This window comes from Crinia signifera, chromosome 7, assembly GCF_055691185.1.
Source record: "Crinia signifera chromosome 7, ASM5569118v1, whole genome shotgun sequence".
In the NCBI taxonomy this organism is placed as follows: domain Eukaryota; kingdom Metazoa; phylum Chordata; class Amphibia; order Anura; family Myobatrachidae; genus Crinia; species Crinia signifera.
The window spans coordinates 189,858,636-189,883,786 of NC_139223.1; the positions used below are offsets into that span (position 1 = coordinate 189,858,636).

The window sequence follows — 25,151 nt, forward strand, 5'->3', positions numbered from 1 at the left end:
AAGTGCGATAATTAGGCACCTAAAAAATGCGATGTGCAAATGCGCATTGCATTAAATAAGCGACTTGTATACTTTTCTATACGAAAACATCTGGATGCGATAAAAATGCGAATTAATCTCGCAATTTTTATCAGCATACCTTAACGCACATAATATGCGATTTCAGTCCCTTAGCGCATCCCATTAAATTAACGATTTAATGGGAAAATGCGATATCGCCATTTTGTGGTCTATGTACCGCAAAAAAACGAAAATCGCATCCCATAGAATGTCACCCTATGGGTCTCATGGGTCCTCAAACTGCGGCCCTCCAGATGTTGTGAAACTACAAATCTCAGCGTGCCTTGCCACAGTTTTAACGCTCCCTTATAGCAACTGTGGCAATGCATGCTGGGATTTGTAGTTTCACAACATCTGGAGGGCCGCAGTTTGAGGACCCATGAAATAGAGACTTCGTTTTGTTTTCCACGGGGAAATAATCTCTACATATGATTGGACGACTATAAGCAGAATATATAATTCACTCAATAAATAAATCACTTTAACTTCACAAAGTAACTTTCCATGCCCAGAATGCTATGCCCATTGCCCCGCACTGCAGCCCAGCAGCCCAGATCCGCCCAGCACTCCAGATTCCGGCAGCCAAGGAGTTAATGAGAGGGGCGTGGCTAAGACGCGATGGGCGGTAACCGAGCTGTCACTTCGTGTGGATGTTCGCCGTGTTCCAAAGGGCGTGTCCCGCCGAGCCCCGCGTTCCTATTGGCGCAGAGGAGCTGACGGGCGACTTTGGCCGTGTTGTCCAGGACTTTCCCAGTCATATCGCTCAGGACGGTCCTGTGTACGGATTAGAAGCGACCAGGCCGGGGACAGTGAGACGGGGGGCGCGGCACACCGAGGAGACTACACTGAGCAGAAAACACCGAGGATACACCCGGCCAGGGGCCATCATGATGGAGATAGACTTGCCCCCCGCACAGCACTTACAGCAGGTGAGGGGGCAACTGGGGGCGGGTTCCGGGGCAGCTCTGCTACTACACACCCTGATGGGTACCAGATCCCTCCCCACCCCCCTGAGGCCAACACGTGATTGGCAGCGCATGGGGTCTGCTGGTCCCGGGGGTGACTCCCTAATCTCTATATCATGCCAGTACCAGATATTATATCATCCCACAGCCGCTGTCATGGCTTCCAGCTGGGATTTGTAGTTCCACATCAGTTGGATACACATGCCCCTCCCCCCTAGTGGACTGACCCTGGTATGGAAGCCTGTCCTTGCTGTGCATGACTTTGTGGTCTCTGCTGGAAAATCTCCTTTACAGTGTCTGTACACTGTGATATATAATGCATCAGCCACAACAACTGTATATGTATGTACTGTATATATATGTATGTATGTATGTATGTATGTATGTATGTGTGTGTGTGTGTGTGTGTGTGTATATATATTTATATATTATTTCTTTTAACACACTCAATATGAGTACTGTTATGTATGAGTTAAGAACTGCTATCAGGCTGTTATCTAACATTGGCAGCCTGGCCAACATTGTGGTTAAGGATTGCTGTTGCTTTCCCTCAGTATTGGATCCCTGTGGTGTGGTGGTTCTCCCCAGTCCCCCATGCTGGAGCGGTGGTAGAGTTTGCATGCTCTCTCCTTGACAACTGAATGTGCACAGTCACCCAGGGGGGCTCCTTTAGGGGGTACAGGGAAGTGCTGTGATATGTCCTACTTGGGTCTTGCTTCCTACAGTACATTGTATTTGGGATTATTCTCCCAGCGCTGCATGGTGTCTGCTGGCCGAGCTGGCATCATGTATGTTCTGTGGTGTGTGAAGGGAGGGGTATGAACTGCAACTGTTCTATGTGCCATATTAAAGAGTATTTAGCCACCATATACCCGCCCTTATCTTCTGCCTGTTTGTGACATTGAGCTGGGTACATTAAAAGTGGACTTGAGTTTATCTGTAGAGATAACCAGAGACCTAACAACCTAGGCACAGTACGGCTAATAGTCATGCGTAAGGTTATTTGAAGGATATTTCTAATGAAAAGAACATGTTAAGAGTTTATTAAGGAAGGATATTGTTCCATAATACAGAAGCTTCATTCTTTCTTCATAAGATTTGGAAATGAGGTGGCATCATTGCTTCCGCTGCAGTAGGCAGCCGGAATGGGACGGTACATGCTACATACATTGGTGGCAGCCATTTTGTGGTGTGAGCCATTATTACTGGTGACCTGCAGCCTGTGCAGGTGATGGGTCCAGGCTATAGCAGCCCACCAATGTGTCCCCTGGCATCGAATACAAAAATGTCATGCCCCCCATAACTCCCACACAATTTACTATTACTGGTTACATGGCTGAATGAAGAAATATTTGGTTAGAAGTAAGATCTTTCATTCGTTAATCCTTTGAAGTGAACTAATGTGGGACATTTATGGGCAGAGCATGGCGCTATACGGGTCTGCGGCCTACTGGATCCAATAGAATGGCGCCCCCAGTGGACACTGGTAGACCGATTTCATAACTTATAGTGCGGTCAAATAAACAAAAACCCTGCCAGAAATCTGATTACTGTATAAACAGTATAACATTTTCCAAAAATGAAAAATAACAATATAGCAATGCAAAATAAAACTCACCCGAACGCTCCAGCAATACACAAATGCAACATTATTGTAGCCACATTTTACTGAGCGGTGGAAAGTGAAGGATTCTGGGGGAAAGTTACTTATGGGAGGTCTATTTCAGATCTATTATATTCCTGATCTTCTAGAAGGTGCTAAATAAATAAGAAGTAGTTTCTGATTGTTGCCCATAGCAACATCCCATGTGAAATAGAATTCCCATTTTAGTAAATTCCCCTCTTTGATGGTGACAATTAAAATAGACCCGTTTTCCCCCTAACCTACGGTATGCGGTCCATTAGGACGCACTCAATATGTCTACCAATATTGGTTGACACACAATACATTGACATATGAAATAGATTTAGGTCGGCTTTGACAAAAGGTTGACGCAAACAAAATGTCGACAGGTAAAGGATCGACATGGAAAAAGGTCGCCCTGAGTTTTTTCATGATTTCACCATCCCATCCCAGTGGGAGTAGAACTTGTGTTGACATTTTCCCATGTCAACTATGCACATGTTACCCCTTTTGGTTATGTCGACCTTTTTTTGACCACGCCAACCTAAGCATGTCAACCGGTTTCATGTGTCAACATATTGCCCGTCGACGTAATGATCCACGCCCTAACCTATGACACGAATCTAACAATAGAGGATCCAGCTTTCCTTCTGCGTTTGTTATGTGAGTGACAGCTCTGGGCCTAGTTATGTCAGCACTGACGTATGGGATGTGGTAAAGGCCTAAAGCCTGCAGGCCTGAATGGTAATGAAATATAAACATATGCATGTGTCCAATAAAAGACAGAATTATTATTTATTGACCCTTATTTATACATTGGCAGAATATTCCTAAAGGGGTATACACACAAAATCGAATCGAAATCGAATGGTTTTTAAGATGCATTGGATTCGATGCATGCTCCCGCTTTCTCTGTATCGAAAAGAAAAACAGACTGTGCAGGCAAGGAAATATCGAATTGGATCCAGTAAATCGAATGTGAACACTGTGCCTTGAATGTAAATCGAATTTGGTATAAGAATCGATATCTAATGCAAAAGTACAGATCTAATGCCAAATTGAATGCAAATATCTAATGGAAAAATCGAATCGGACATTAAATCTAAAGCAAATTGAAGTGTGTGTACTTACCTTAAGCGCTCTACAATTGGGTAATAAACGCAGTAGTAAAATAAAACACTGGGTATTAATCAGTGGTGCAAGTAGAAAAAATGTCTCAGTGGTACTGTGCGGCGCGCGGGAAAAAATGGGTGTGGATTGGGGCGTGGCCATATGACACAGGGGGAGTGGCTACATGACAAAACTTTAAAACACAATGACATTTCTGTTTGGGCTTGTGCACATATATGCCCCCACAGTGCCAGATATCATTTACCCCCACAGTGCCACACATATATTCCCCCACAGTGCTAAGTATGCCCCCAGTGCCATATATGCCCCCAGTGCACAGTGCCACACATGCCCCCAGTGCCAGATATGCCCCCACAGTGCCACACATATGCCTGACAGTGCCAGACAGTACCAGATATGCCCCCACAGAGCCAGATATGCCCCCACAGAGCTAGGTATGCCCCCACAGTGCCAGATAGGATCCCAGTGCCAGATATACCCCCCACAGAGCTAGGTATGCCCCCACAGTGCCAGATATGCCCCCACAGAGCTAGGTATGCCCCCACAGTACCAGATATGCCCCACAGAGCCAGGTATGCCCCCACAGAGCTAGGTATGCTAAAGGGGGGTATAAAAGAGCTGTCTGAGTGCTACGGTGGACACATCTGATGGCCTCTCCCCAATGCTGCACTGAGTTGTTAACAAGAGCTGTACATTGTGCAGCCGGGGAAAAGGTCTGGTAGTTGAACAGGGTGTTAAGAGCTGTGGTCCGCTGTAAACATTTGGCAATAGTAGGAGGTAAAGGGTAGGGAGCCACACCAGCATCAGACTACATATATACCCTGTAAGTGCTGGCAATCTGTCAGGGGGGAGAAGGCTGAACTTACGGCTGTAGTTCCCAGTTAGACAGGGGAGTGGAAGAGCTGTCTCTGCTGTTGCCGAGAAGAGCGGCAGCCGGGGAAGAAGTGCCGCCCACTCTCGGCCCCATCCAGCCAGAGGAGATGCGCCGAGCTGACACTGCCTGTAGCAGCCGCACATAAGCCCCGGAGAAGAGGTGCCGTCCACTCTGCCGCTCGCTTCGCCCACGCAATGCCGCCCAGCCAGGAGATATCCGGGGGATTGCCGGGAGAGCCGCAGCTCACTAGCAGAGTGACAGCACCCCGAAGAAACTCAGCTGTGGCTGGGCGGCAGAGGCCAAGCCCCCCGCCACTTACATATGCGCGCATGCGCATTATACAGTTCGGGGGGTATTTGTTATGGCGGTACGGGGTACCGACACAATATGTTTTACCGGTACGCCGTACCACCCCGTACCGCCATACTTACACCCCTGGTATTAATAGACAAAGAGGTAAGCGGGTCTCCTAATCTGTAGGACAACTGGAGTTATGCTGAGAACACACTGGCCATTATAGCAGTCGTTCAGTTGAATGGCCGATGTATCTGTGGAACATCGGCCAGTGTGCACCAGCAATATGTCTGTGAACCACGTTGTTTAAACATATTGAGTCGACTGTGCAACACAGCTGATGGTCGATTCAAGTGTGAAGCTATATCAGCGCATCGTGCTGTGCATATGGGCGATCAGCGAACAGCCCGTACAATTGCACCAGCAGTCAGCTGTGATTGACAGCCCAACTGGGGGGGTGCATGTAAACCCTCCCAATTGTTGCGTTAGTCACAACGAATTGGGCAGTGTGTATAAAGAACAACCTGCCCGATCTGTCTGTAGATATCTCTGCAGATCTGAGAGACGGGGAGGTGTAATCATATCTTCAAGATGGCTGCTGTGCTGCGTCTTCATAGGGCCCCGATGTTTACAACATTTCTGACCACACTTCTTGTTGGTTTTTTGTTGTTGTTGTTGGGTTTTTTATAGTACAGGTGCATGGGTGATCATTGGTAAGTCCTGTTTATTATTATTATTAATAATAATAATAATAATAATATTTTAAAAACGTAACAATTTATATTCCTCAAAATTATTTTATTTTTGATGCCTCTTTTGAAGTTAATAAAGATCAATGGGCAAAAGTAATAGCGTGCGGGATGCTGGCCGGAACTCTGTGTTTTTTGTTTGTTTTTAAAGGGGCAATCATTTATTTACAAGGCAAAGCCGTGCAGTGAAGACCACCATCTGCAGTAGCATATTTAAAACAAATTGAAAATAAACTGTATTTGATGCACTTTTACACTATGGGGGTTATTCTGGTTGATGCGCAGAGCTGCTTCGTTAACAGCACTGGGTGTAATTTTTCGCCCGCCGGCCGTTTGCATATGCTGCCACCTCCCCTTCGCAGTGCAAATTCCCCCGCACGGCTGCGAATGGATGTTTAGGATAACCATCCATTCCCAGCCTATGGGGAAACACTCATCATTTAATGGCCGCTGACCAGTGAATGATGCTGAAGGTGCACGCACAACTAAGTGACTCTCAGGTCACACCCGACAGGAACAGGATGGGCTGCTGCCTGCACCTGCGTCACCGGGCAATTTGCATGGGAATGCCCAACGTTTTCATGGGAACGGCCATGAAATGCTGGGTGTGCCCATGGGCGAACCCCACCGCCCCGCGCCAGCTGCCCACAGTCTTGGGTACATGTGCCCGGCGAACACTCTGTTCTCCGTGACCACACGCACTGGGCACATGCGCACAACCAAAACATCGGTCCTCCGTGCGTGCATGCGGAGGACCAAATGAACCAGAATAACCCCCTATGTACTAACCGTCTGAGTAGCATGTACCATGCATTTAGCTTCACCCTATACTATGGAATTAATGCATCTGCATAGCACAATAATTAGGTGTCCTGCTGCTTAATTGGCCTCCGCAGATTTGGAAAATCACCTGCGTGACACAAGTCAGACACATGACATAGATTGTAGGTCACAAGTGGCCTTGGGAATGCTCTATGTGTATTATAATAGCGCTTCCCTTTGTCAGTAATAAGGATAATGAATGGAGATGATCATACTGGACTGGGACCTCGGATGCCCGTCTGTTCCTCAGGGGTAGTCTGGGCATGCCTTTTAATTGCCCAACATGTTTGTTGCTAATTGTCTTGTAGCCGTTTCATATATATCAAATAGGGATGGCCATCGTTGCCTTTGTCGTTGATGGTTGCGATTGATGTCAAAAGTGCAACAGGCCATCGATGGTGTACAAGTATGCAATGGATGACCATCGATGTTTTTACATATCGATGGTCATCCATTTGCTTTGAAAGATTGGCCTGTGGGCCAATCAAAATATGGGGGTGGGGCTTCAGAGCTGTTGGGGGCGGAGCTATGCTCCGTGTCCCGGCCCCTTAATGAAAAAATAAAAACAAAACTAATCAGTTAAGCCTGACATCGATGGTGGGAAACCATCTGGTTCTCCCCCATCAATGATTTCTACTCCTAGATGGTCGATGGCCATCCCTAATATCAAATATATTCCACTTTTTAATGCATCTGAGCAGCAAATGGTCTCTAATGCTGGGCACATACTATTCGATATATCTAATGGCGCTGGATCATCGGAATGCTCATTGTTTTATGGGCGTCCCCATGAAAAAGCTGGATGTTCCCACGGAAATGCAGGGGGGGCGGGGGGGGGGGGGGGGGGCGCGATGCCTGCCGGGTGCCGACGTCACAGGACGTCAGCACCGCCCCGTCTTCAATGGACTCCGAGGGAAATAAGTCAGTTCAGAATTACTTTTTATTTCCAAATGCAAGAGAAAACATTCGATGGTTGCCGATCATCGAATGATTTCTCCTGCTAGCGGCCACAACGCGAGGGGATGTGTTGGAGAACACATCCCCTTGCATGGTACCGAGGGAATTTGGCGATGGGAGTCAGGCGGGCGGCATATCCGCGCCTGGTAAGCAGCGATTTTCACTACTTAATGAGCCAACTAGAATCAAGGTCCCCGGCAGTTTTATGTGAGCCCACCCATTTGAGCTGTCAATCACTGCCGGCTCTAGTGTGGGTGTACGGAGCGGTCACACAGCACGATGCGCCGATATCTCGATAGATGTATATCTATCGATATATCGTCCTTTGACTGTGTTTCAATATTTTGGAACGATATTGTTTAGAGACATATCGCTGGTACACATTGTCTGATGCGAAATCCTCAGTTATGTGAGAAGTCCAGGAGCAGAACATTGTGTACCTGACAGGAGGGTCTTCGCTACTGATGATATTCCCATATACTCCCTCACTGTTCTACCGACCATCATGCTTTCTGCTCCTCAGACTGTCAGCCATGTAACACATGCATGCTGATGTCATATGGAGGTGTGGCCAAACCCCCAGGGGACTGCCTGTTTGAAGCCCTGACATGTCACATGCATAGAAAACAAATGACACCAGGTCATGTGTAGCTTAAGTTATCATTAATGGCAAACTTGTTTTGTGGAAGCAAATAGCATGACAGAATACAGAGTATGTACAATGTCATTTCTCTCTCACAGGGGTATATGTACTAAACCGTGGAGAGGATAACGTTGAGAGAGGTAAAGTACCAGACAACCAGCTGCTACCTGCCATGTCACAGGCTGTGTTTGAAAAATGTCAGGGGCTGGTACTTTATCTCTCTCTCTACATTAGTACATATGCCGCTTTTTTTTGTTGCCTCCTAAACTTTTTATATGTTTTATTTGTGGCTTGCAATTGTATGACAGTAATGTCTGATGTGTCTTGGTGGATTTGCTGGTGAAATAAACTAAAAAAAAAAAAATAGATTTATTTGTATTTCCTGTGAGGATATCGCCTGTCTTATACCGGCTAACTAAAGGCTTCGGTGGGAAAGTGAAAATCTCAGGGATTAAGGGCGTCGCTGGCTGTTGCACGTCCGCAGCCCCCTTGGAGGATCCCTGTTCCTTTGCGTGTGAGCTCTTGTACTCTGTGAACAGCAGGGAGTTGTTGGGACTGCTGAGGCTATTGCACAACCACCAGCTCTGCACTTCCCTTCCACTCCCTCTGCCAAGAGCAGCCTCCTGGCTTTTATGTGTTCTCTTTTTCCCTTCTACATCTGGTTTCAGCAGCCATTATACACCCACATAAAGGGATGTTACGTACAGGTTGCACAATACACTGACAGATGATTGTGAGCTGTACTTGTCCGCAATGAACCGGAGCTTTTCTGGTCTGGTATGAGAGTAAGACCTGGATAAACAGTGTGCTAGTCAGACCGTCGCTGGGTAACAAGTAACTTAACCTAAATACGCACCCAGGGCCTTGACTCGGTATAAGGTCGACACATAGTCTAACGTGGCTAAGGTTGGAAGGTCAACACAAACATTTAGTCGACAATGGCTAGGTCGACAGTCAAAAGGTCAACGTTAATTTTTCACTGTTTTTGTGGTTTACTAGGACGTGGAAGGAGAATAGGATAGTGTGCCCGAAGCATGGCGAGCTCAGCTATCATGTCAACATTTTGGAACAAAAATTGTCGTTAAAACTCATGTTGACCTTTTGGCTGTCCACCTAGCCATTGCCGACCTTCCAAACCTGTCTACCTATTTCATGTGTTTTCCTAAGCCATGTCATCCTTCTGTGATTGGCCCAATGCATGTCGACGGAACATGTCAACCCCCATGACCCATACCCCTTGATACGCAGGTGGGCGCAGTGCAGATTGTGGGCACAGTGGAGCAAAGTTTAGCTATTGCGCATGTGGCGATGACTAAGGAGATTGTGCATACACAGGGGATATATTTGCAGTGAATGACCAGGTAGTTTGTGAATGGGGGGGGGGGGGGGGGTTTGAGGTGGCAGACCTGGGTGTGAGTGTCTGCTGGTTATCTACTGCAATTTCCTCCACACCAGATAAGGCCCAGGCATCTTATGTGAGAATACAAAGTACTGGGAGACAGGGACGTGATGTGAATCCTGAAGATGTCGCTTCAAATCCTCTATTTTAAATCATTCCATTTCCTCCATTCAGAAACCCCAAACAGAAACTCACATTACATTTCTGGCAGGTGTGCACATAAAGGTATCGTTCAGTTCAGTGCAGAAAGGGTAAAAGGACACTTACATTCTTATACTGTTCCGCATACACTGAAAGGTATCTTTGGCCACCCCAAGATAAACGACAATTTCACTCTTCTCAAAGTATAAAGGGAAACTTGCATTAAATTTCTACCTCGCGTTCCTCAAAAGATATCTTTAAATTCTTTAACGCCAATGAGCATCTACTTCCATATACAAAGATTTATTCACAAACACGAAACTCACAGTAAAAAAGTTCACAAATGAAGTCCGGGAGACACAGGGAGCCGCTCGCGGAAGTGGGGTGCAAGGTGCTGCAGACACATACAGACCTTCTCCACGAATCAATCACTTTGCGGCTTGTTCACAATCCCGGTCCCGGTCACACGACTTCTTAGATCTTTGATTCTGGCTAGATGCACTGGAGATTTTGACTAAGCGATGTAAAGGTCCATACACACTGGGTGACTATGCCCAGCGTGTATGGACAGTGATGATTGGCATGCAGCTTTCCCCCTGCCCGGCGCCGAGGGGGGGGTGGAGGACGGCGTTGCATAGCGCAGAGCTATGCAAAGCCGTCCTGAAAGCCGCTCATCTGCTGGTATAACCAGCAGATGAACGGCTTTCCCGGCGATGATGCGGGAGCGCGCAGCAGCACTCACCGCCGGGCCATACACACTGGGCGGCTTTGAGCTGAAAACCGCTCAAACTGGGTGTTTTGAGCGACTTTCAGCTCAAAGTCGCTCCCAGTGTTTATGGGCCTTAAGTAATGAAAGTCTATGATATAGTCAAAATTGCCTTGCCTCCAGTCTATCTATGCTAAGCAATCTGTGCTAGATAATATTGCAGGAGAAAATCTGGGAGATTTTGACTAACCTAACCTTGCAGGAGATTTTGACCATCTAGACAAAATCTCACTATGTGTGCACTGCTTAAGGCCCCCACACACTAGAACTATTTTTTTTTGTCTGATTTCTGACCGATTGTCCGATATAACGGCCGATTTGACCGATTATTGCAGATTATCTGTAAAAATCGGTCAGAAATCGGACAAAAAATCGTTCTAGTGTGTGTGGGCCTTTAAGTCTGAGATGGCATGGTGCTACTGAGGAGACACATCCACTGTGTGTCTGATGTATGGGTGGAGAATCATTAGGTCAACAGGCAATCTCGTGACCCCTATTTGTCGACACAGCAAAATGTTAACATTTATCATGTTGACCTGGTCGAAACAAGCAAAAGGTAGACAGGAAAAAGGTCTACTTGATTTTTCCATGGTTTTTTTTTATGACTACGTCGACATGGACATGGTATGACATTTTTTATGACAGATGTCGACATGGCCACGGATGAGTGTACTGCATAGCTCGCTGCGCTCTGCACACTATTTTATTCACCCTCTATGTACTCTTCGATGGATGAGTAATTCAGTTTTAACAAAAATGATGTCGCTCTCTGTTGTGGTGTTTCTAGAACAGTGTGGACTGTATTTCAGCAGTGATGTTCAGACCATGAAAAGAAGCCCTTGGGTTCTATGGGGTTATGCCAGCTTAGAGCTGGCGTAAGCCCTCTTAGCGAAGCCCAATAATAATTTTTTGTACCGCATTTTCAGTTTAGTACATCCCACCCATAATCATGTAGCCCGTGTGTTCCCTGCACCCTCCTGTGTCTCCCAAGTTACTGGAAAACAAGAATTGCCTGGCCTGATATTCAAGAGAACCCCCCCCCCCCACTAACTTTTATTGTTCTGAATTGTTGTGGGGGATTTAATTGGATTTTCTTCTTAGAATTGTGAAATCTGAAATCCAGGAATATGTAGGTTGGTTTCTAATGGCACCCATGAATTCCCCGCTTTTCCCCCATCATGACTTGATGTTAATGCTTCTGTGGTCATGTTTTCACTTCCTCAAATAATAGATGTGTAAAACAACACAATCCTACATGTGAATAAATGAATTGTGTAAACTTGCAGGTTGGGAGATCTTATCCAGGTCTGGAGTGGAGAGAGATAAAGTTCCAACCATCCAGCTCATACCGGATACTTTACAGGCGGTGTTTGATAAATGGCAGAAGCTGATTGGTTGGTACTTTTATCTCTTTCCACGCTTTGCAAATCTTCTCCTTTATTTCTCTCCTTATTTTGTAAATTTCCCCCATAGGAACATAACACAGAACAAAAATTCTGAGCTTTACCCACAGAAATGTAAGCACATCATGGTTCACCTACACCCGGGGGGCTCAAACCGGTCCTGGAGACAGGTCATGTTTTCCAGACCACCTAGTTGGTGCACAGGTGCAGTCATTACTAAAGGCCCATACACACTGGGTGATTTTAAGCTGAAAGCCGCCCAGTGTGTATGCCCCGGTGATGAGCGGTGATCGTTGATGTGCGCTTCCGCATCATCGCCGGGAAAGCCGTTCATCTGCTTGTATTACCAGCAGATGAGCGGCTGTGTGGACAGCTTTCCATAGCTCTGCACTATGCAAAGCCGTCCTCCCCCCGCTGACAGCGCCCGGGTTGGGGGGAAGTGGCACAGTGTGTATGCAACGAGCGGCTCCCCCCCCCCCCCCAGCGATGACAGCGGTCATTGCTGTCCATAATCGTCCAGTGGGTATGGACCTTAACTGTCACATTTTCAAACATGGACTGCAGTCATTCCTAACCGACACATTCCATTGATCCACAGGTGGCCTGGATAACATGATCTGTTGGTAGAGCTCAAGGACCTACCCCATGAATTTAGTGTAAAATCATTATGCCGGTTCTGACCCAAGATCTCTGATCTACTCTGCGCTCTGTAAAATCAGTGGATTATTATTATTCTTTTTATAATTTAATACCACAATATTTGGGAATGTCTCCTTTTTATCCCAGATCAGCCCCACTCAGAGCTGATGTACAGAATACATTTGTATCTGTTTAAGCTGTAAAATGATCTCTTTGGCAAACTGCTTTGGGTTGAAGCGACTCTCTTTTAATAATGAGCTGCAACCCTCGTTTGTGGCATCGGTCTCTTAGAAATCATTTAAAAACGTGTCTACTGTGTAAGCTCCATACCGTTAACGCCCCCCCCCCCCCCCCGGTCTTCTGTGCATGCAGCCCAATGACTGCATTGCGAGGGACCTGATGACATCACTGGACGCATTGTGTATGAACCATTGCGTACAGGCTTACAGACGATTGCATTGGTTATTGTTGGTAGAGTGCGTCATCTAGTGCGCACGGGGCTTATATCATACATGTTTCAGATTAAGATTTCAATTAGAGAAGTTCTAAAGAGGAACTTTTATTCCACTGTTAAACTCTTAAGTGTGTTCTACCGCCTCCCCGTTCTTTGACTGTTCCCTTCAACAGGACATTGATGTCGATTTATCAAAGCTTGGAGATATAAAGTGAAGATAAAGTACCAACCAATCCGCTGCTATAGGCAGAAAAGTAGATTAAATATATTTATTGCATTGCACGCATAGAAACAGAATATTCCCAGCAGATAAAAACCACAGTCGGGTTGGGAACCAATGAATCTGCCAGTATATTTTTGGATTGTGGGAGGAAACTGGAGTACTCGTGCGGGGAGTGCGTACAAACTCCACGCAGTTAAAGGCCGTGGTGGGAATCGCACCCATCATCTCAGTGCTGTGAGTCGGTAATGTACAGTTTTCCAGCCTGTTTTTTTTTGCAGCTGTTCTAGATGGAACACTCTGTATTATCTCTGCCAAATCCAGTTTCTCCTGTAATGTCTCTATTGTAAATGGTGCATACTGTATGTGCATAAACTGCTTGTGTTTATTTATCCACTCTAGGCTGACACTGGATATTCGGGTTACTCCGCAGCTGGCTCTGTGTGCTTAGATCTGCTTACAGAATATGGACTCTTGTTTAATGACATAGGGGTTATTCACTCTGAGACATCTGTTCGGTTCCTGCTGTTATCTCGCTGCGTTCCACGTAAATCTCTTATTAGGTAGTTTACTTACCAAACCAGTCATCCAGTCATCCATGCCAAACCAGTCATCCGCATTCACCTAATGTGCCAAACCAGTCATCCGCATTCACCTAACGTGCCAAACCAGTCATCTGCATTCACCTAACGTACTAAACCAGTCATCCGCATTCACCTAATGTGCCAAACCAGTCATCCGCATTCACCTAACGTACTAAACCAGTCAACCGCATTCACCTAATGTACTAAACCAGTCATCCGCATTCACCTAACGTACTAAACCAGTCATCCGCATTCACCTAACGTACTAAACCAGTCATCCGCATTCACCCAACGTGCCATACCAGTCATCTGCATTCACCTAACGTGCCATACCAGTCATCAGCATTCACCGAACGTGCCATACCAGTCATCCGCATTCACCTAACGTACTAAACCAGTCATCCGCATTCACCTAATGGGCCAAACCAGTCATCCGCATTCACCTAATGGGCCAAACCAGTCATCCGCATTCACCGAACGTGCCATACCAGTCATCCGCATTCACCTAACGTGCCATACCAGTCATCCGCATTCACCTAACGTGCCATACCAGTCATCCGCATTCACCTAACGTGCCATACCAGTCATCTGCATTCACCTAACGTGCCATACCAGTCATCAGCATTCACCTAACGTGCCATACCAGTCATCCGCATTCACCTAACGTACTAAACCAGTCATCCGCATTCACCTAACGTGCCACACCAGTCATCCGCATTCACCTAACGTGCCATACCAGTCATCCGCATTCACCTAACGTGCCATACCAGTCATCCGCATTCACCGAACGTGCCATACCAGTCATCTGCATTCACCTAACGTGCCATACCAGTCATCCGCATTCACCTAATGTGCCAAACCAGTCATCCGCATTCACCTAACGTACAATACCAGTCATCCGCATTCACCTAACGTACAATACCAGTCATCCGCATTTACCTAACGTACAATACCAGTCATCCGCATTCACCTAACGTACTATACCAGTCATCCGCATTCACCGAACGTGCCATACCAGTCATCCGCATTCACCTAACGTACCATACAAGTCATCCGCATTCACCTAACTTACCATACCAGTCATCCGCATTCACCTAACGCGCCATACCAGTCATACGCATTAACCTATCATGTGCCGTCTGGTAGGGCACAAATCCAGTGGTGACCTCGCCACAGCATCACAATAGCTGCATGCATCCCTGGTACTGCAAACGCTGTCGGCCTAATTAATGGCTGTCAGTACCTGGTGCCCAAGCCGGGTTGCATCCAATACTGGAAATCTGTGTTTAACTGAAATCCTTACAACTATAATCTTTTTGTGAAGGAGGTGATTTAATAAAGGACGAGTGGGAAACGCCTTTCAAGGAGTGGTTGTAACTCCTATTTTATAGACCAGCGTAATTAGGATTTCTTGCGTGCAAGAGTTTGCAGATTCAATTAAGTAGCAGCTGCTGGTCCTCCTGGGGTGGTGGGAGGCACAATCCGCCTACCATCCATTGACGTAAAAAGCACGCATTTCGCCGATGGCAGCACGCTTCATTTGAATATGCCTCTCAGGGAAGCGATGGTGTGAGTCTTTGTGCTTCACTACTGAGCAAGTTCTGTAAACACAACAGCATTCACACATAGGTCAGACTCATATCGGTGACAGCCAATGGAATGGCTGATTTTCTGCCCACAGCCTGTGGAGGAGGTAGCAGAAGTAAGATGCCATGATGAAGCTTGTCATAACTCGTCGGTATATTTTCTTTTGTTACAGTTTTTTTTTTTTTCTGTTTCATTTTGTAGAATTCTATTAAAATGTTAAATTACAATTGGTGAAGTTGTGAGGGCGGAGAAGGAATGAGTACACACAATAGCTGGGTACACACCATACAAAACCGTTAATGAATGATGCCATTCTCATCTGAACTTCTGGGCAAATGCTATAGTGCGTTCAAACTGAATGATATCGCCAATGTTACGGACAGGGGAGCGCATGTGTATGTGTGTTTTCCTAGTCTGTTATGCCCTGTACACATGGTGCAATTCCATCTTGCTTTCAAGTTGATTTATTTATATCGAATCGACATCCAAATGGTTCTTAGCCGAATTCGATCCCGATGCATGCTCCCGAGGCATCAAAATCGATTACAAAAATAGACTGTGTAGGCAAGACTATACCGTACAAATCGATTGCGTTTAGCTTGCCATGCAATTCGATCCCGTTTTAATAGAAAGGCCTGTTTCCTGCCTGTTCTCCAGAATATGTTGATGACTATGTGCCTAAATCTGTCAGCTGGGGACCACTGTTAATGTCTCTGTAAAGGGGCCTATAGGATACTACTGGATCTGTACACTATTGTCACGGAACAGTATACATTGTCTTTATAATTAATATTCTAGAATCTGTCTCTACATATCATCATGTCACTGGCGGCAGTGGTTATATCTGTGATGTAAAATATTTAGTGGCTAGTTCTACCTCCGCTTTATGTGTCGGACAAGCCGCCTCTGTGTGTCGTGCGATAGTCTGCATTGTGGAATCCAGAAGGGAATGTGGCCTGTCTGGTTCTGCTGAATGGAGCCCGGCCTGCAGAACGCGTTTGCTTTGTCCCTAATTACTTCATGTCTTTTATAATGAAGTGGTTGTTATGGGCTGAAAGACATTGTTGTTACTAACACCAGTCACTGTGCTCTGATTGGGTACAATCCTGTACTGATCGGAACCCTGGCATAGGACATGTTGTGTACCACGTTTGTGACCTCCAGTTAGTAACTACTGGCACAGTCTGTTGCAGACCGTATAAGTGATCTGCAGGGATTGACCTTAATGTTGGGATTGTGTCATGGCTGCCCCCCCCCTTTATATTACATGGCTATATGCCAGTGGGACAGATTTATTAAGCCTGGTTAAGTGGCTGGTGATATTGCAGCAGCCAGTCTGCTCCTAATTGTCATTTTTCAAACCCAAACCTGTAATTTGCCAGTTGGGAGGTGCGTTATCACCACCCACTTTATAATTTCACCAGGTCTTGAAAACTGTGTTGCTATGATCTGTGGCATTATTATAACACTAGTTACCATGCTGTCATAATGGCAGAACAACATAAAAATGTCAGCGCCGGCGGTTCTGTCAGGTGCCATCTAGTGTCCACAACACCTGAATTCCCCTCCAGGTGAGGAGCAGCGTTAGCTTTTTATTGGATTGTCCTGGGTGTACACAATAAGACCGGGCTTGACAAAACCTGCAGGCCAGGATGCCATGGCGACCAGTTTCTGCTTCTTGACAACCAGATTTTGCAGGGAGGGAGGAAGCAGACCCTGCACGTGGCAGAATGGTGCGCTTGCGGTAACGGTAGCAGCCGAGCAGAGCGTAGGACATACAACTTGGCTGTATCAGACCAGGTCCAAGGCTATTTCAAAACTCAAGCCAATTGGAGCTCATGGGCCAACAGGCAATCAGAAGCGGCAGTGGTAGCTCCTGATTGGTTGTCAGACCGCAAGCTCGGATTGGCTTGCGATCCGCTCTAATACAGCCATGCTTCACTTGGCACGCTTCAGGCTCGTTGGCTTGTTTTGCTCGCCACAAGTTTACTAAAGCACTGGAGGGTGGTGTGAAAGTACCTTTAGTTGTCGGAGACAGGTGACCAGACTTCAGCAATTGCTTTCAGAGAAGCGGCTTACGTAACTGGCGTATCGGTGGCCGCAAAGATGAGGAAGTACCAAAAAAAAATTCTCAAGCTCTGCCGGAACATCACATATTTTTGCATTTTTCACCAAACAGATATTTCAACAATTTTCTTTAGACCAAGCCTGTCCAATAACTATACTTTATATATGCTACAAATATCCTACTGCGTTCCGACACTCATAAATAACTTTGTACTTAAATCAAAATAGTTTTGCTAAGTTCATAAGGTACATCTCCATTGTTCTACTACTGTCTGCTATACATACTGTATAACTATATGGAAATGAACCTGTGCTGCTAAATTTATTACGGGAAGGGAAGCTTTGCCAGATCCTGTACCTCTTACCAGCTATACATATTACAGATTATCTTTACAAGGCGTGGAACCTTTGCACTTTTTTAAACCCATTCACACAGCCCTTCGTCTGAGCTGTGTTGTTCCCAGATTGTGGAATTAAGCTGTATACAGCTCAGGTATAATATACAATCATCTGTTTTGATCATTATTATTATTATTATTAATAATCATTTTACTTATATAGCACTTTTCTTCAGTAGGTATCAAGGGTCAGGATTTACAGTTGGTGTTTAGTGCCTTGAGCTATTCAATTATATCACACAGTAAACCCCACAGCTACCGTGAGGTAAGGCAAAGATTCCAGGTTAAGTTCTTGGAGCTATGCAATTAGCACATGGTATAACCCCACTGCTAGCCTAAAGTGTGCACTTAGCGCAAATGTACAGTATACTGAAATGCAAATGAAAGCTCATATTTAGTCACCCTCTGGCAGTAATTGAATAGCTTTGGGCTCTTAATCTGGGGAACTAAAAGTCAACGCTCAGTCACGTGGCTAATTTTATACCTCCAAGGCGCTTTATAGAAGGAATGCAATATAGAGGTTTAGATTTGTAGAAGATACAGAAACTAGAAATAAATTACACGGACGGTGTAGTGGTTAGCATTACTGCCTCACAGCACTGAGGTCATGGGTTCTATTCCCACCATGTGTTATATATACGGGGCAGTATGGATGGTGTAATGGTTACATTACTGCCTCACAGCACTGAGGTCATGGGTTCTATCCCCACCATGTGTTATATATACGGGGCAGTACGGACAGTGTAATAGTTACATTACTGCCTCACAGCACTGAGGTCATGGGTTCTATCCCCACCATGTGTTATATATACGGGGCAGTACGGATGGTGTAATGGTTAGCATTACTGCCTCACAGCGCTGAGGTCATGGGTTCTATCCCCACCATGTGTTATATATATACGGGGCAGTACGGACGGTGTAATGGTTAGCATTACTGCCTCACAGCACTGAGGTCATGCGTTCCATTCCCACCATGTGTTATATATATATGGGGCAGTACGGATGGTGTAATGGTTACATTACTGCCTCACAGCACTGAGGTCATGGGTTCTATCCCCACCATGTGTTATATATACGGGGCAGTACGGACGGTGTAATGGTTATAGCATTACTGCCTCACAGCACTGAGGTCATGGGTTCTATCCCCACCATGTGTTATATATACGGGGCAGTACGGATGGTGTAATGGTTAGTATTACTGCCTCACAGCGCTGAGGTCATGGGTTCTATCCCCACCATGTGTTATATATACGGGGCAGTATGGACGGTGTAATGGTTGGCATTACTGCCTCACAGCACTGAGGTCATGGGTTCTATCCCCACCATGTGTTATATATACAGGGAAGTACGGATGGTGTAATGGTTACATTACTGCCTCACAGCGCTGAGGACATGGGTTCTATCCCCACCATGTGTTATATATACGGGGCAGTACGGGTGGTGTAGTGGTTAGCATTACTGCCTCACAGCGCTGAGGTCATGGGTTCTATCCCCACCATGTGTTATATATACGGGGCAGTATGGACGGTGTAATGGTTACATTACTGCCTCACAGCGCTGAGGTAATGGGTTCTATCCCCACCATGTGTTATATAAGGCAGTACAGATGGTGTAATGGTTACATTACTGCCTCACAGCGCTGAGGTCATGGGTTCTATCCCCACCATGTGTTATATATACAGGGCAGTACGGACGGTGTAATGGTTATAGCATTACTGCCTCACAGCACTGAGGTCATGGGTTCTATCCCCACTATGTGTTATATATACGGGGCAGTACGGATGGTGTAATGGTTACATTACTGCCTCACAGCACTGAGGTCATGGGTTCTATCCCCACCATGTGTTATATATACGGGGCAGTACGGACGGTGTAATGGTTAGCATTACTGCCTCACAGCACTGAGGTCATGGGTTCTATCCCCACCATGTGTTATATATACGGGGCAGCACGGATGGTGTAATGGTTAGCATTACTGCCTCACAGCACTGAGGTCATGGGTTCTATCCCCACCATGTGTTATATATACAGGGAAGTACGGATGGTGTAATGGTTAGCATTACTGCCTCACAGCACTGAGGTCATGGGTTCTATCCCCACCATGTGTTATATATACGGGGCAGTACGGACGGTGTAATGGTTAGCATTACTGCCTCACAGCACTGAGGTCATGGGTTCTATCCCCACCATGTGTTATATATACAGGGAAGTACGGATGGTGTAATGGTTAGCATTACTGCCTCACAGCACTGAGGTCATGGGTTCTATCCCCACCATGTGTTATATATACGGGGCAGTACGGACGGTGTAGTGGTTAGCATTACTGCCTCACAGCACTGAGGTCATGGGTTTTAATCCCAACATGGCCCTAACTATGTGGAGTTTGTATATTCTCCCCTGTGCTTGTGTGGGTTTTCTCCGGGTGCTCCGGTTTCCTAAATCAATCCACAAATATACTAGTAGGATAATTGGCTCTTAACAAAATTAACCCTAGAATGTCTGTGTGTGCGTGTACATGTGGTAGGGAATACAGATTGTAAGCTCCACTGGGCAGGAACTGATGTGATGTTCTAATATTATCTGGACAGCGCTGCGGAATATGTGTGCGCTATATAAATAAAATAACTACAAACTATGAATAGAACGGGAAAAGCCTAGAGGACATGACCGTTAATGGGAGACATACAGCAAAGTACATAAACCTTACAGAATCCTGCCTATGAGGAAGCCATCTTGGGCACGCTACATAGGCTACAATGTGCAAGATGAGCAATGCGCGGGGGATGAGGCCTACAAGGGTATAAATGAAAACTAACAAGGTACCCACTGAATGAATCATGCCACGCGGTCATCCTGGGTGTGAATTAAAGGATAGACCGTGTCTAGGTCAACAGTCAATGTCGACCATTGTCCGCATTGAAAAAAGGACGACACATGAAAAGGTTGGCATGAGTGTTTCAGGTTTTATTGTTGCCTGTTGACACCTGAACATGGTGTAATAAATACCCCTTGCATGGTTGGCTTCACTCACCATGCTTTAGGCAAGATGCCTTAATGCGCTTGGCACACTTTATCGTTCCCAATCGAACCCAGGTGGATGTTTAAGTATGAAAATGTCCCCCCAAAAATTTTTGGAAAAAATTGAGCTCACGACGACGACATATTTTAATGCATCGACCATTTTCATGTTGACTTTTTTTTGTAAAGTAAACCTGGTGCATAACGACATTTTGGGGTAGGTACTGCGCATGTGCAATCATTGGATTTCACTCAGCAGCCCGTAGAGAGGTGTCCCGGAGGGAGGGAATGAACACCTCCCAATGAGGCTGCCTTGGTGACCGGCAGGTCAGACTTCCAATAGGAAGTCACTGCCAGTCACCGTAAAGCCAGTGCAGTTTCAAAAATACTAGTGACCTGGGATTTTTTTTTCCAAGGCAACAAGCCGGGTTTTAAGCAGGTTAAACCTGGGTAATGAGCTGTGGAAATGGCTCTTGCCTGGGATTTTATACACTGGTAAATCAAAAAGCTGCTGATTGGTCCTTCCAGAGTGATGGGCTGCGGATGTACCAATTTTTAATGACATCCACAGGTTTTGCTGAGCCTACCCACATTAACACATTTCAGTGGAAACTGAGTCGACGCTGGAAAAACCTGGGACTACAGTACTTTACAGTGGAAACGGGTTCTAGGCCAGGTATGACCCGGGGATATTCCAGTTAAAAAATCCCAGGTCAGACCACGCAAAGTGGGTGGCGGTATACAAACTCATGAGAATTGGAATTCATGCCATTTTATAAAGCATCTGTGTTGAAAATAATGCTAAATCGTATAGCCTATAAAGTATTCCTATGTTCTAAATCAGCATGGATGCTGGGTTGTGGCCAAACATATAATTATTTCACAATTTTTATGCCATTTCTTATTTTTGCCTTCTATACAGTGAATAACCCTTCCGGGCACCAAGTGGTCTACATTCTCTTGGGAATAAAATAATGAACCTTTTTAATAAGCTTCTGACAAAGCGTGCATAACATTGTAATAAAATTGAAGGGGGAGCCTTCTATATGCATCCAGATTAAATTGTATAATACTATATATTTTTTTTATATTGCATAATGTTCCAGTTATGCCGAATCAGCTAAAAAATTGTACACGCGTGAATTGAGCCATTAGAAGATGTGTAAATGTTGAAAAACTCTATTAAATCAAATACCGTAAATGCATAAAAAAATCTGTGTCGCCAAGACGATAACGCTATTTATAATTTTTTTGCTACTTAATCTCTATACATTCCGAGAACACAAGTAGAAGGAAAAAACTTAACGCGTGTAAGTAAAGATGGTAAATTGACACCATATTAGTATAATGTATGAGTTATTAATGACCTTTCCATTGTCTCCTAGAAAATAGTTAACTGATGTAGTGCTAATGATTTACAGGCGGTTGTACAGTATATCAAGATGCTGGTTAGACTTGGAACTTGAAATGTGAGCTGTTTGCAGAATTGCAACACTGTTTTTCTCTTTTTTTTATTGTAATTTTTTTTCCCTTTTCCTGGGTTAGATTAAGCCCATTGTGTGCAATAGAATATTATTCTGACAGGAAATGAAATGAGCCCAGTCCCTGTGCTAGTTCCCTGTTAGCTGGGATATCATGTGACAGTGGGTGTTTACAAATGACCACAACCCTCTTCCTGTACCTTAGGCTAGAATAGATAATGTCCCAAATAAAGGAATACAGTAAATCCCCTAATAGAAGTTGTTTGTGTGTAATGTGTTTGAATGTTTTTGTATTTAGGTGGTGTTTCTGCAGTGGTCGGACCGTTCCGATGGTGGTGGGGCTGCGCATGCACGTGTAACATTCGCTGAGGCATTGGCACGAGGGAGGGGGACGGACGGGGGTGGACACTGGCCTGAAGGGGGGGGGGCAGTTGGTGAACAACCGCTGCTTAGCGAGTGGTACTGAATCAGGCCCTTAGTGCTAAAGATGTGCATTTATACGATGTAGGCAATCCTTGGTGTTCTAGTGTCAGGCGGATCCCGGGGCTGGTTGAGTGTCGGCATACCTGTCGGGATATTTACACCCTGTCGGTATGCAGGAAATGACTCCTACTGGATTATATGTCCTCCTCGGGGGTTCCATCAGGTTTATAGAAATTAAAGTGATCTTGGGGTTTTCCCCCTTTACATTTGTTTTTCCATCCACTTACATTACAAATAAAAAGTCAATTTTTTTCAGACCTTTTATAAGGAACATTTCACAATTCCGGAGGTGTAAACCACCTGTGGTCAGATAGGGGTTTCCCCACAATTGCCGATCGTGTCTGTTTAATACACCTATGGTTCTCCTTCCTTTTATAACGTATTAATGAGCCAGAAGTCATTTGCATCTAACTAAACCCCAGGTTATATCCGTAATGGAGCAAAGTTGATCAGAGCGCTAGATACAAGTCTAGCAGGTAAGGTGGCCATACACCAGGATTATTTATTTATTAACAGTTTCTTATATAGCGCACACATATTCCACAGCGCTGTACAGAGTATAGTTGAACATTCACATCAGTCCCTGCCCCAGTGGAGCTTACAATCTATATTCCCTACCACATGTACACGCGCACACAGACATTCTAGGGTTAATTTTGTTCTAAGCCAATTAGCCTACCGGTATTATTTTGAATTGTGGGAGGAAACCGGAGTACCCGGAGGAAACCCACGCAAGCACGGGGAGAATATACAAACTCTGCACAGTTATAGCCATGATTAGTATTGAACCCATGACCTCAGTGCTGCGAGGCAGTAATGCTAACCATTACACCATCCGTGATGCCCAGAGCGATCTCAGGCCCGAATACACAATTTCCACGGGTCGTGAGATCGATTGTGTGCACATCATGTTCACATTGTGAGGAATATCGGTACGATGTGCGGTCCCACGGGTCGAGCCTCAGATCATATGTGATGCAAATATGATCCGTCGGCTTTGCCTGTGGTCGTAAGCAGATTGTATGTGCTTTTAAAGCATATGTGATCGCTTTACGACCTGCAGACGATCAGGTCGTATGCAGGTCATTCTGGTGTGTGTGTGTGTGTGTGTGTGTGTGTGTGTGTGAGTGTGAGTGTGTATCTATCTAGTGGATGGGTGTAATGATTTTCAGTCTAAAGGTTAGGCTGTATTAACCCTTTATTGGTCACATTGCCTTTGTACTTAAAAAATAATAAAATAAAAACAAATCCTGCTGCAGTACTCCAGTTTCACCACCAGATGGTAATGGTCAGTCTGATGTTGCCAAATGGTCACAATGTCTGAATATCAACAAATTTACAGCGAGATGACATTAAACACATTCCTGATTTTTTGTTGTAGCCATTTGGCAACTATATCGATAGTGTTAAATACTCTGTGCCATATTGTAGGGTGAGTTGACATTTTGCCTGTAACTTCGGGAGAGAAGGTTATTCACCGGGGGGAGAAGGAAGCCCCTGGTGCCATCTGCGGCTTTCCCTTCCCAACGCCTGGGGAACACCTGCACTACCAGAAAACGCAGGGTGTCAATCGCCCTGCTAGCCTTCGCTCGTGAATGCGCACAGTATCTGACGACCGTGTATGCGCACGGTACAATCACTCGTGCTGCAAATTCACAGTAGAGCATGCAATTTTGAATCTTGCCCACTAAGGAGCACTGGTACACAAGGTGATGAGGGGAATGCCAGGGAAGGGTTGGCAGAGACAGTCTCCTTTTGTAATCTGGTTTTATTGATGTCGGGCATATTGCACAGAATCAGTAACACAGACACCCCTTCTGTGGAATCCCCAGCATCCTGAATGATTAGTACATCTTGCGATGCGGTTATTGGTTTTGGAATTCTAGATTTTCATTGATACAACATTTGTTCTCCTCAGGATATGGATCTCATCGACATTCTGTGGAAACAAGACATAGACCTTGGTGTTGGCCGTGAAGTCTTTGACTACAATCAAAGACAGAAGGAGTATGAACTGGAGAAGCAGAAGAAGCTGGAAAAGGAGCATCAGGAACAGCTTCTGAAGGAACAGGAGAAAGCATTATACGCCCAGCTCCAATTAGATGAGGAGACTGGGGAATTCATCCCCATCCAGCAACCTGGACCCATACAGGCTGCTGCGGTCACACAGGCTGGCACAAGCTCCTTGCAGGTAATTAGCTGTGCTCTTGTTATGCAGTAACGTGTCGCAGAACGCCGCGTGACAACAACCACATAATAGTGATGAAACCCCTTTCTCGTTATAGAATAAGTCCGATGTCGGGCAAGACCTCTCCTTTGATGAATGCATGAAGATTTTAGTTGATACATTCCAATACCAGGTGAATATTAGAATGCCAGACTCCTATAAACA

The 25,151-nt window shown here is 45.4% G+C and overlaps 1 protein-coding gene across 2 annotated transcripts in view; it reads left to right on the plus strand.

Moving 5' to 3' along the window:
• Positions 1-749: 749 nt before the first annotated feature.
• The window catches only part of NFE2L2 (NFE2 like bZIP transcription factor 2), a 30,342-nt gene continuing 5,940 nt past the window's right edge, over positions 750-25,151 (plus strand). The window contains exons 1-3 of one of the 2 annotated variants that reach the window (XM_083154722.1): positions 751-989; positions 24,678-24,950; positions 25,045-25,119. In XM_083154722.1, the coding sequence (XP_083010848.1) occupies positions 948-989; positions 24,678-24,950; positions 25,045-25,119 (390 nt within the window). In that variant the 5' untranslated portion in view covers positions 751-947. Of the gene's footprint in view, positions 990-24,677; positions 24,951-25,044; positions 25,120-25,151 lie in introns of both variants that reach the window. The other variant, XM_083154723.1, reaches the window with a different exon arrangement.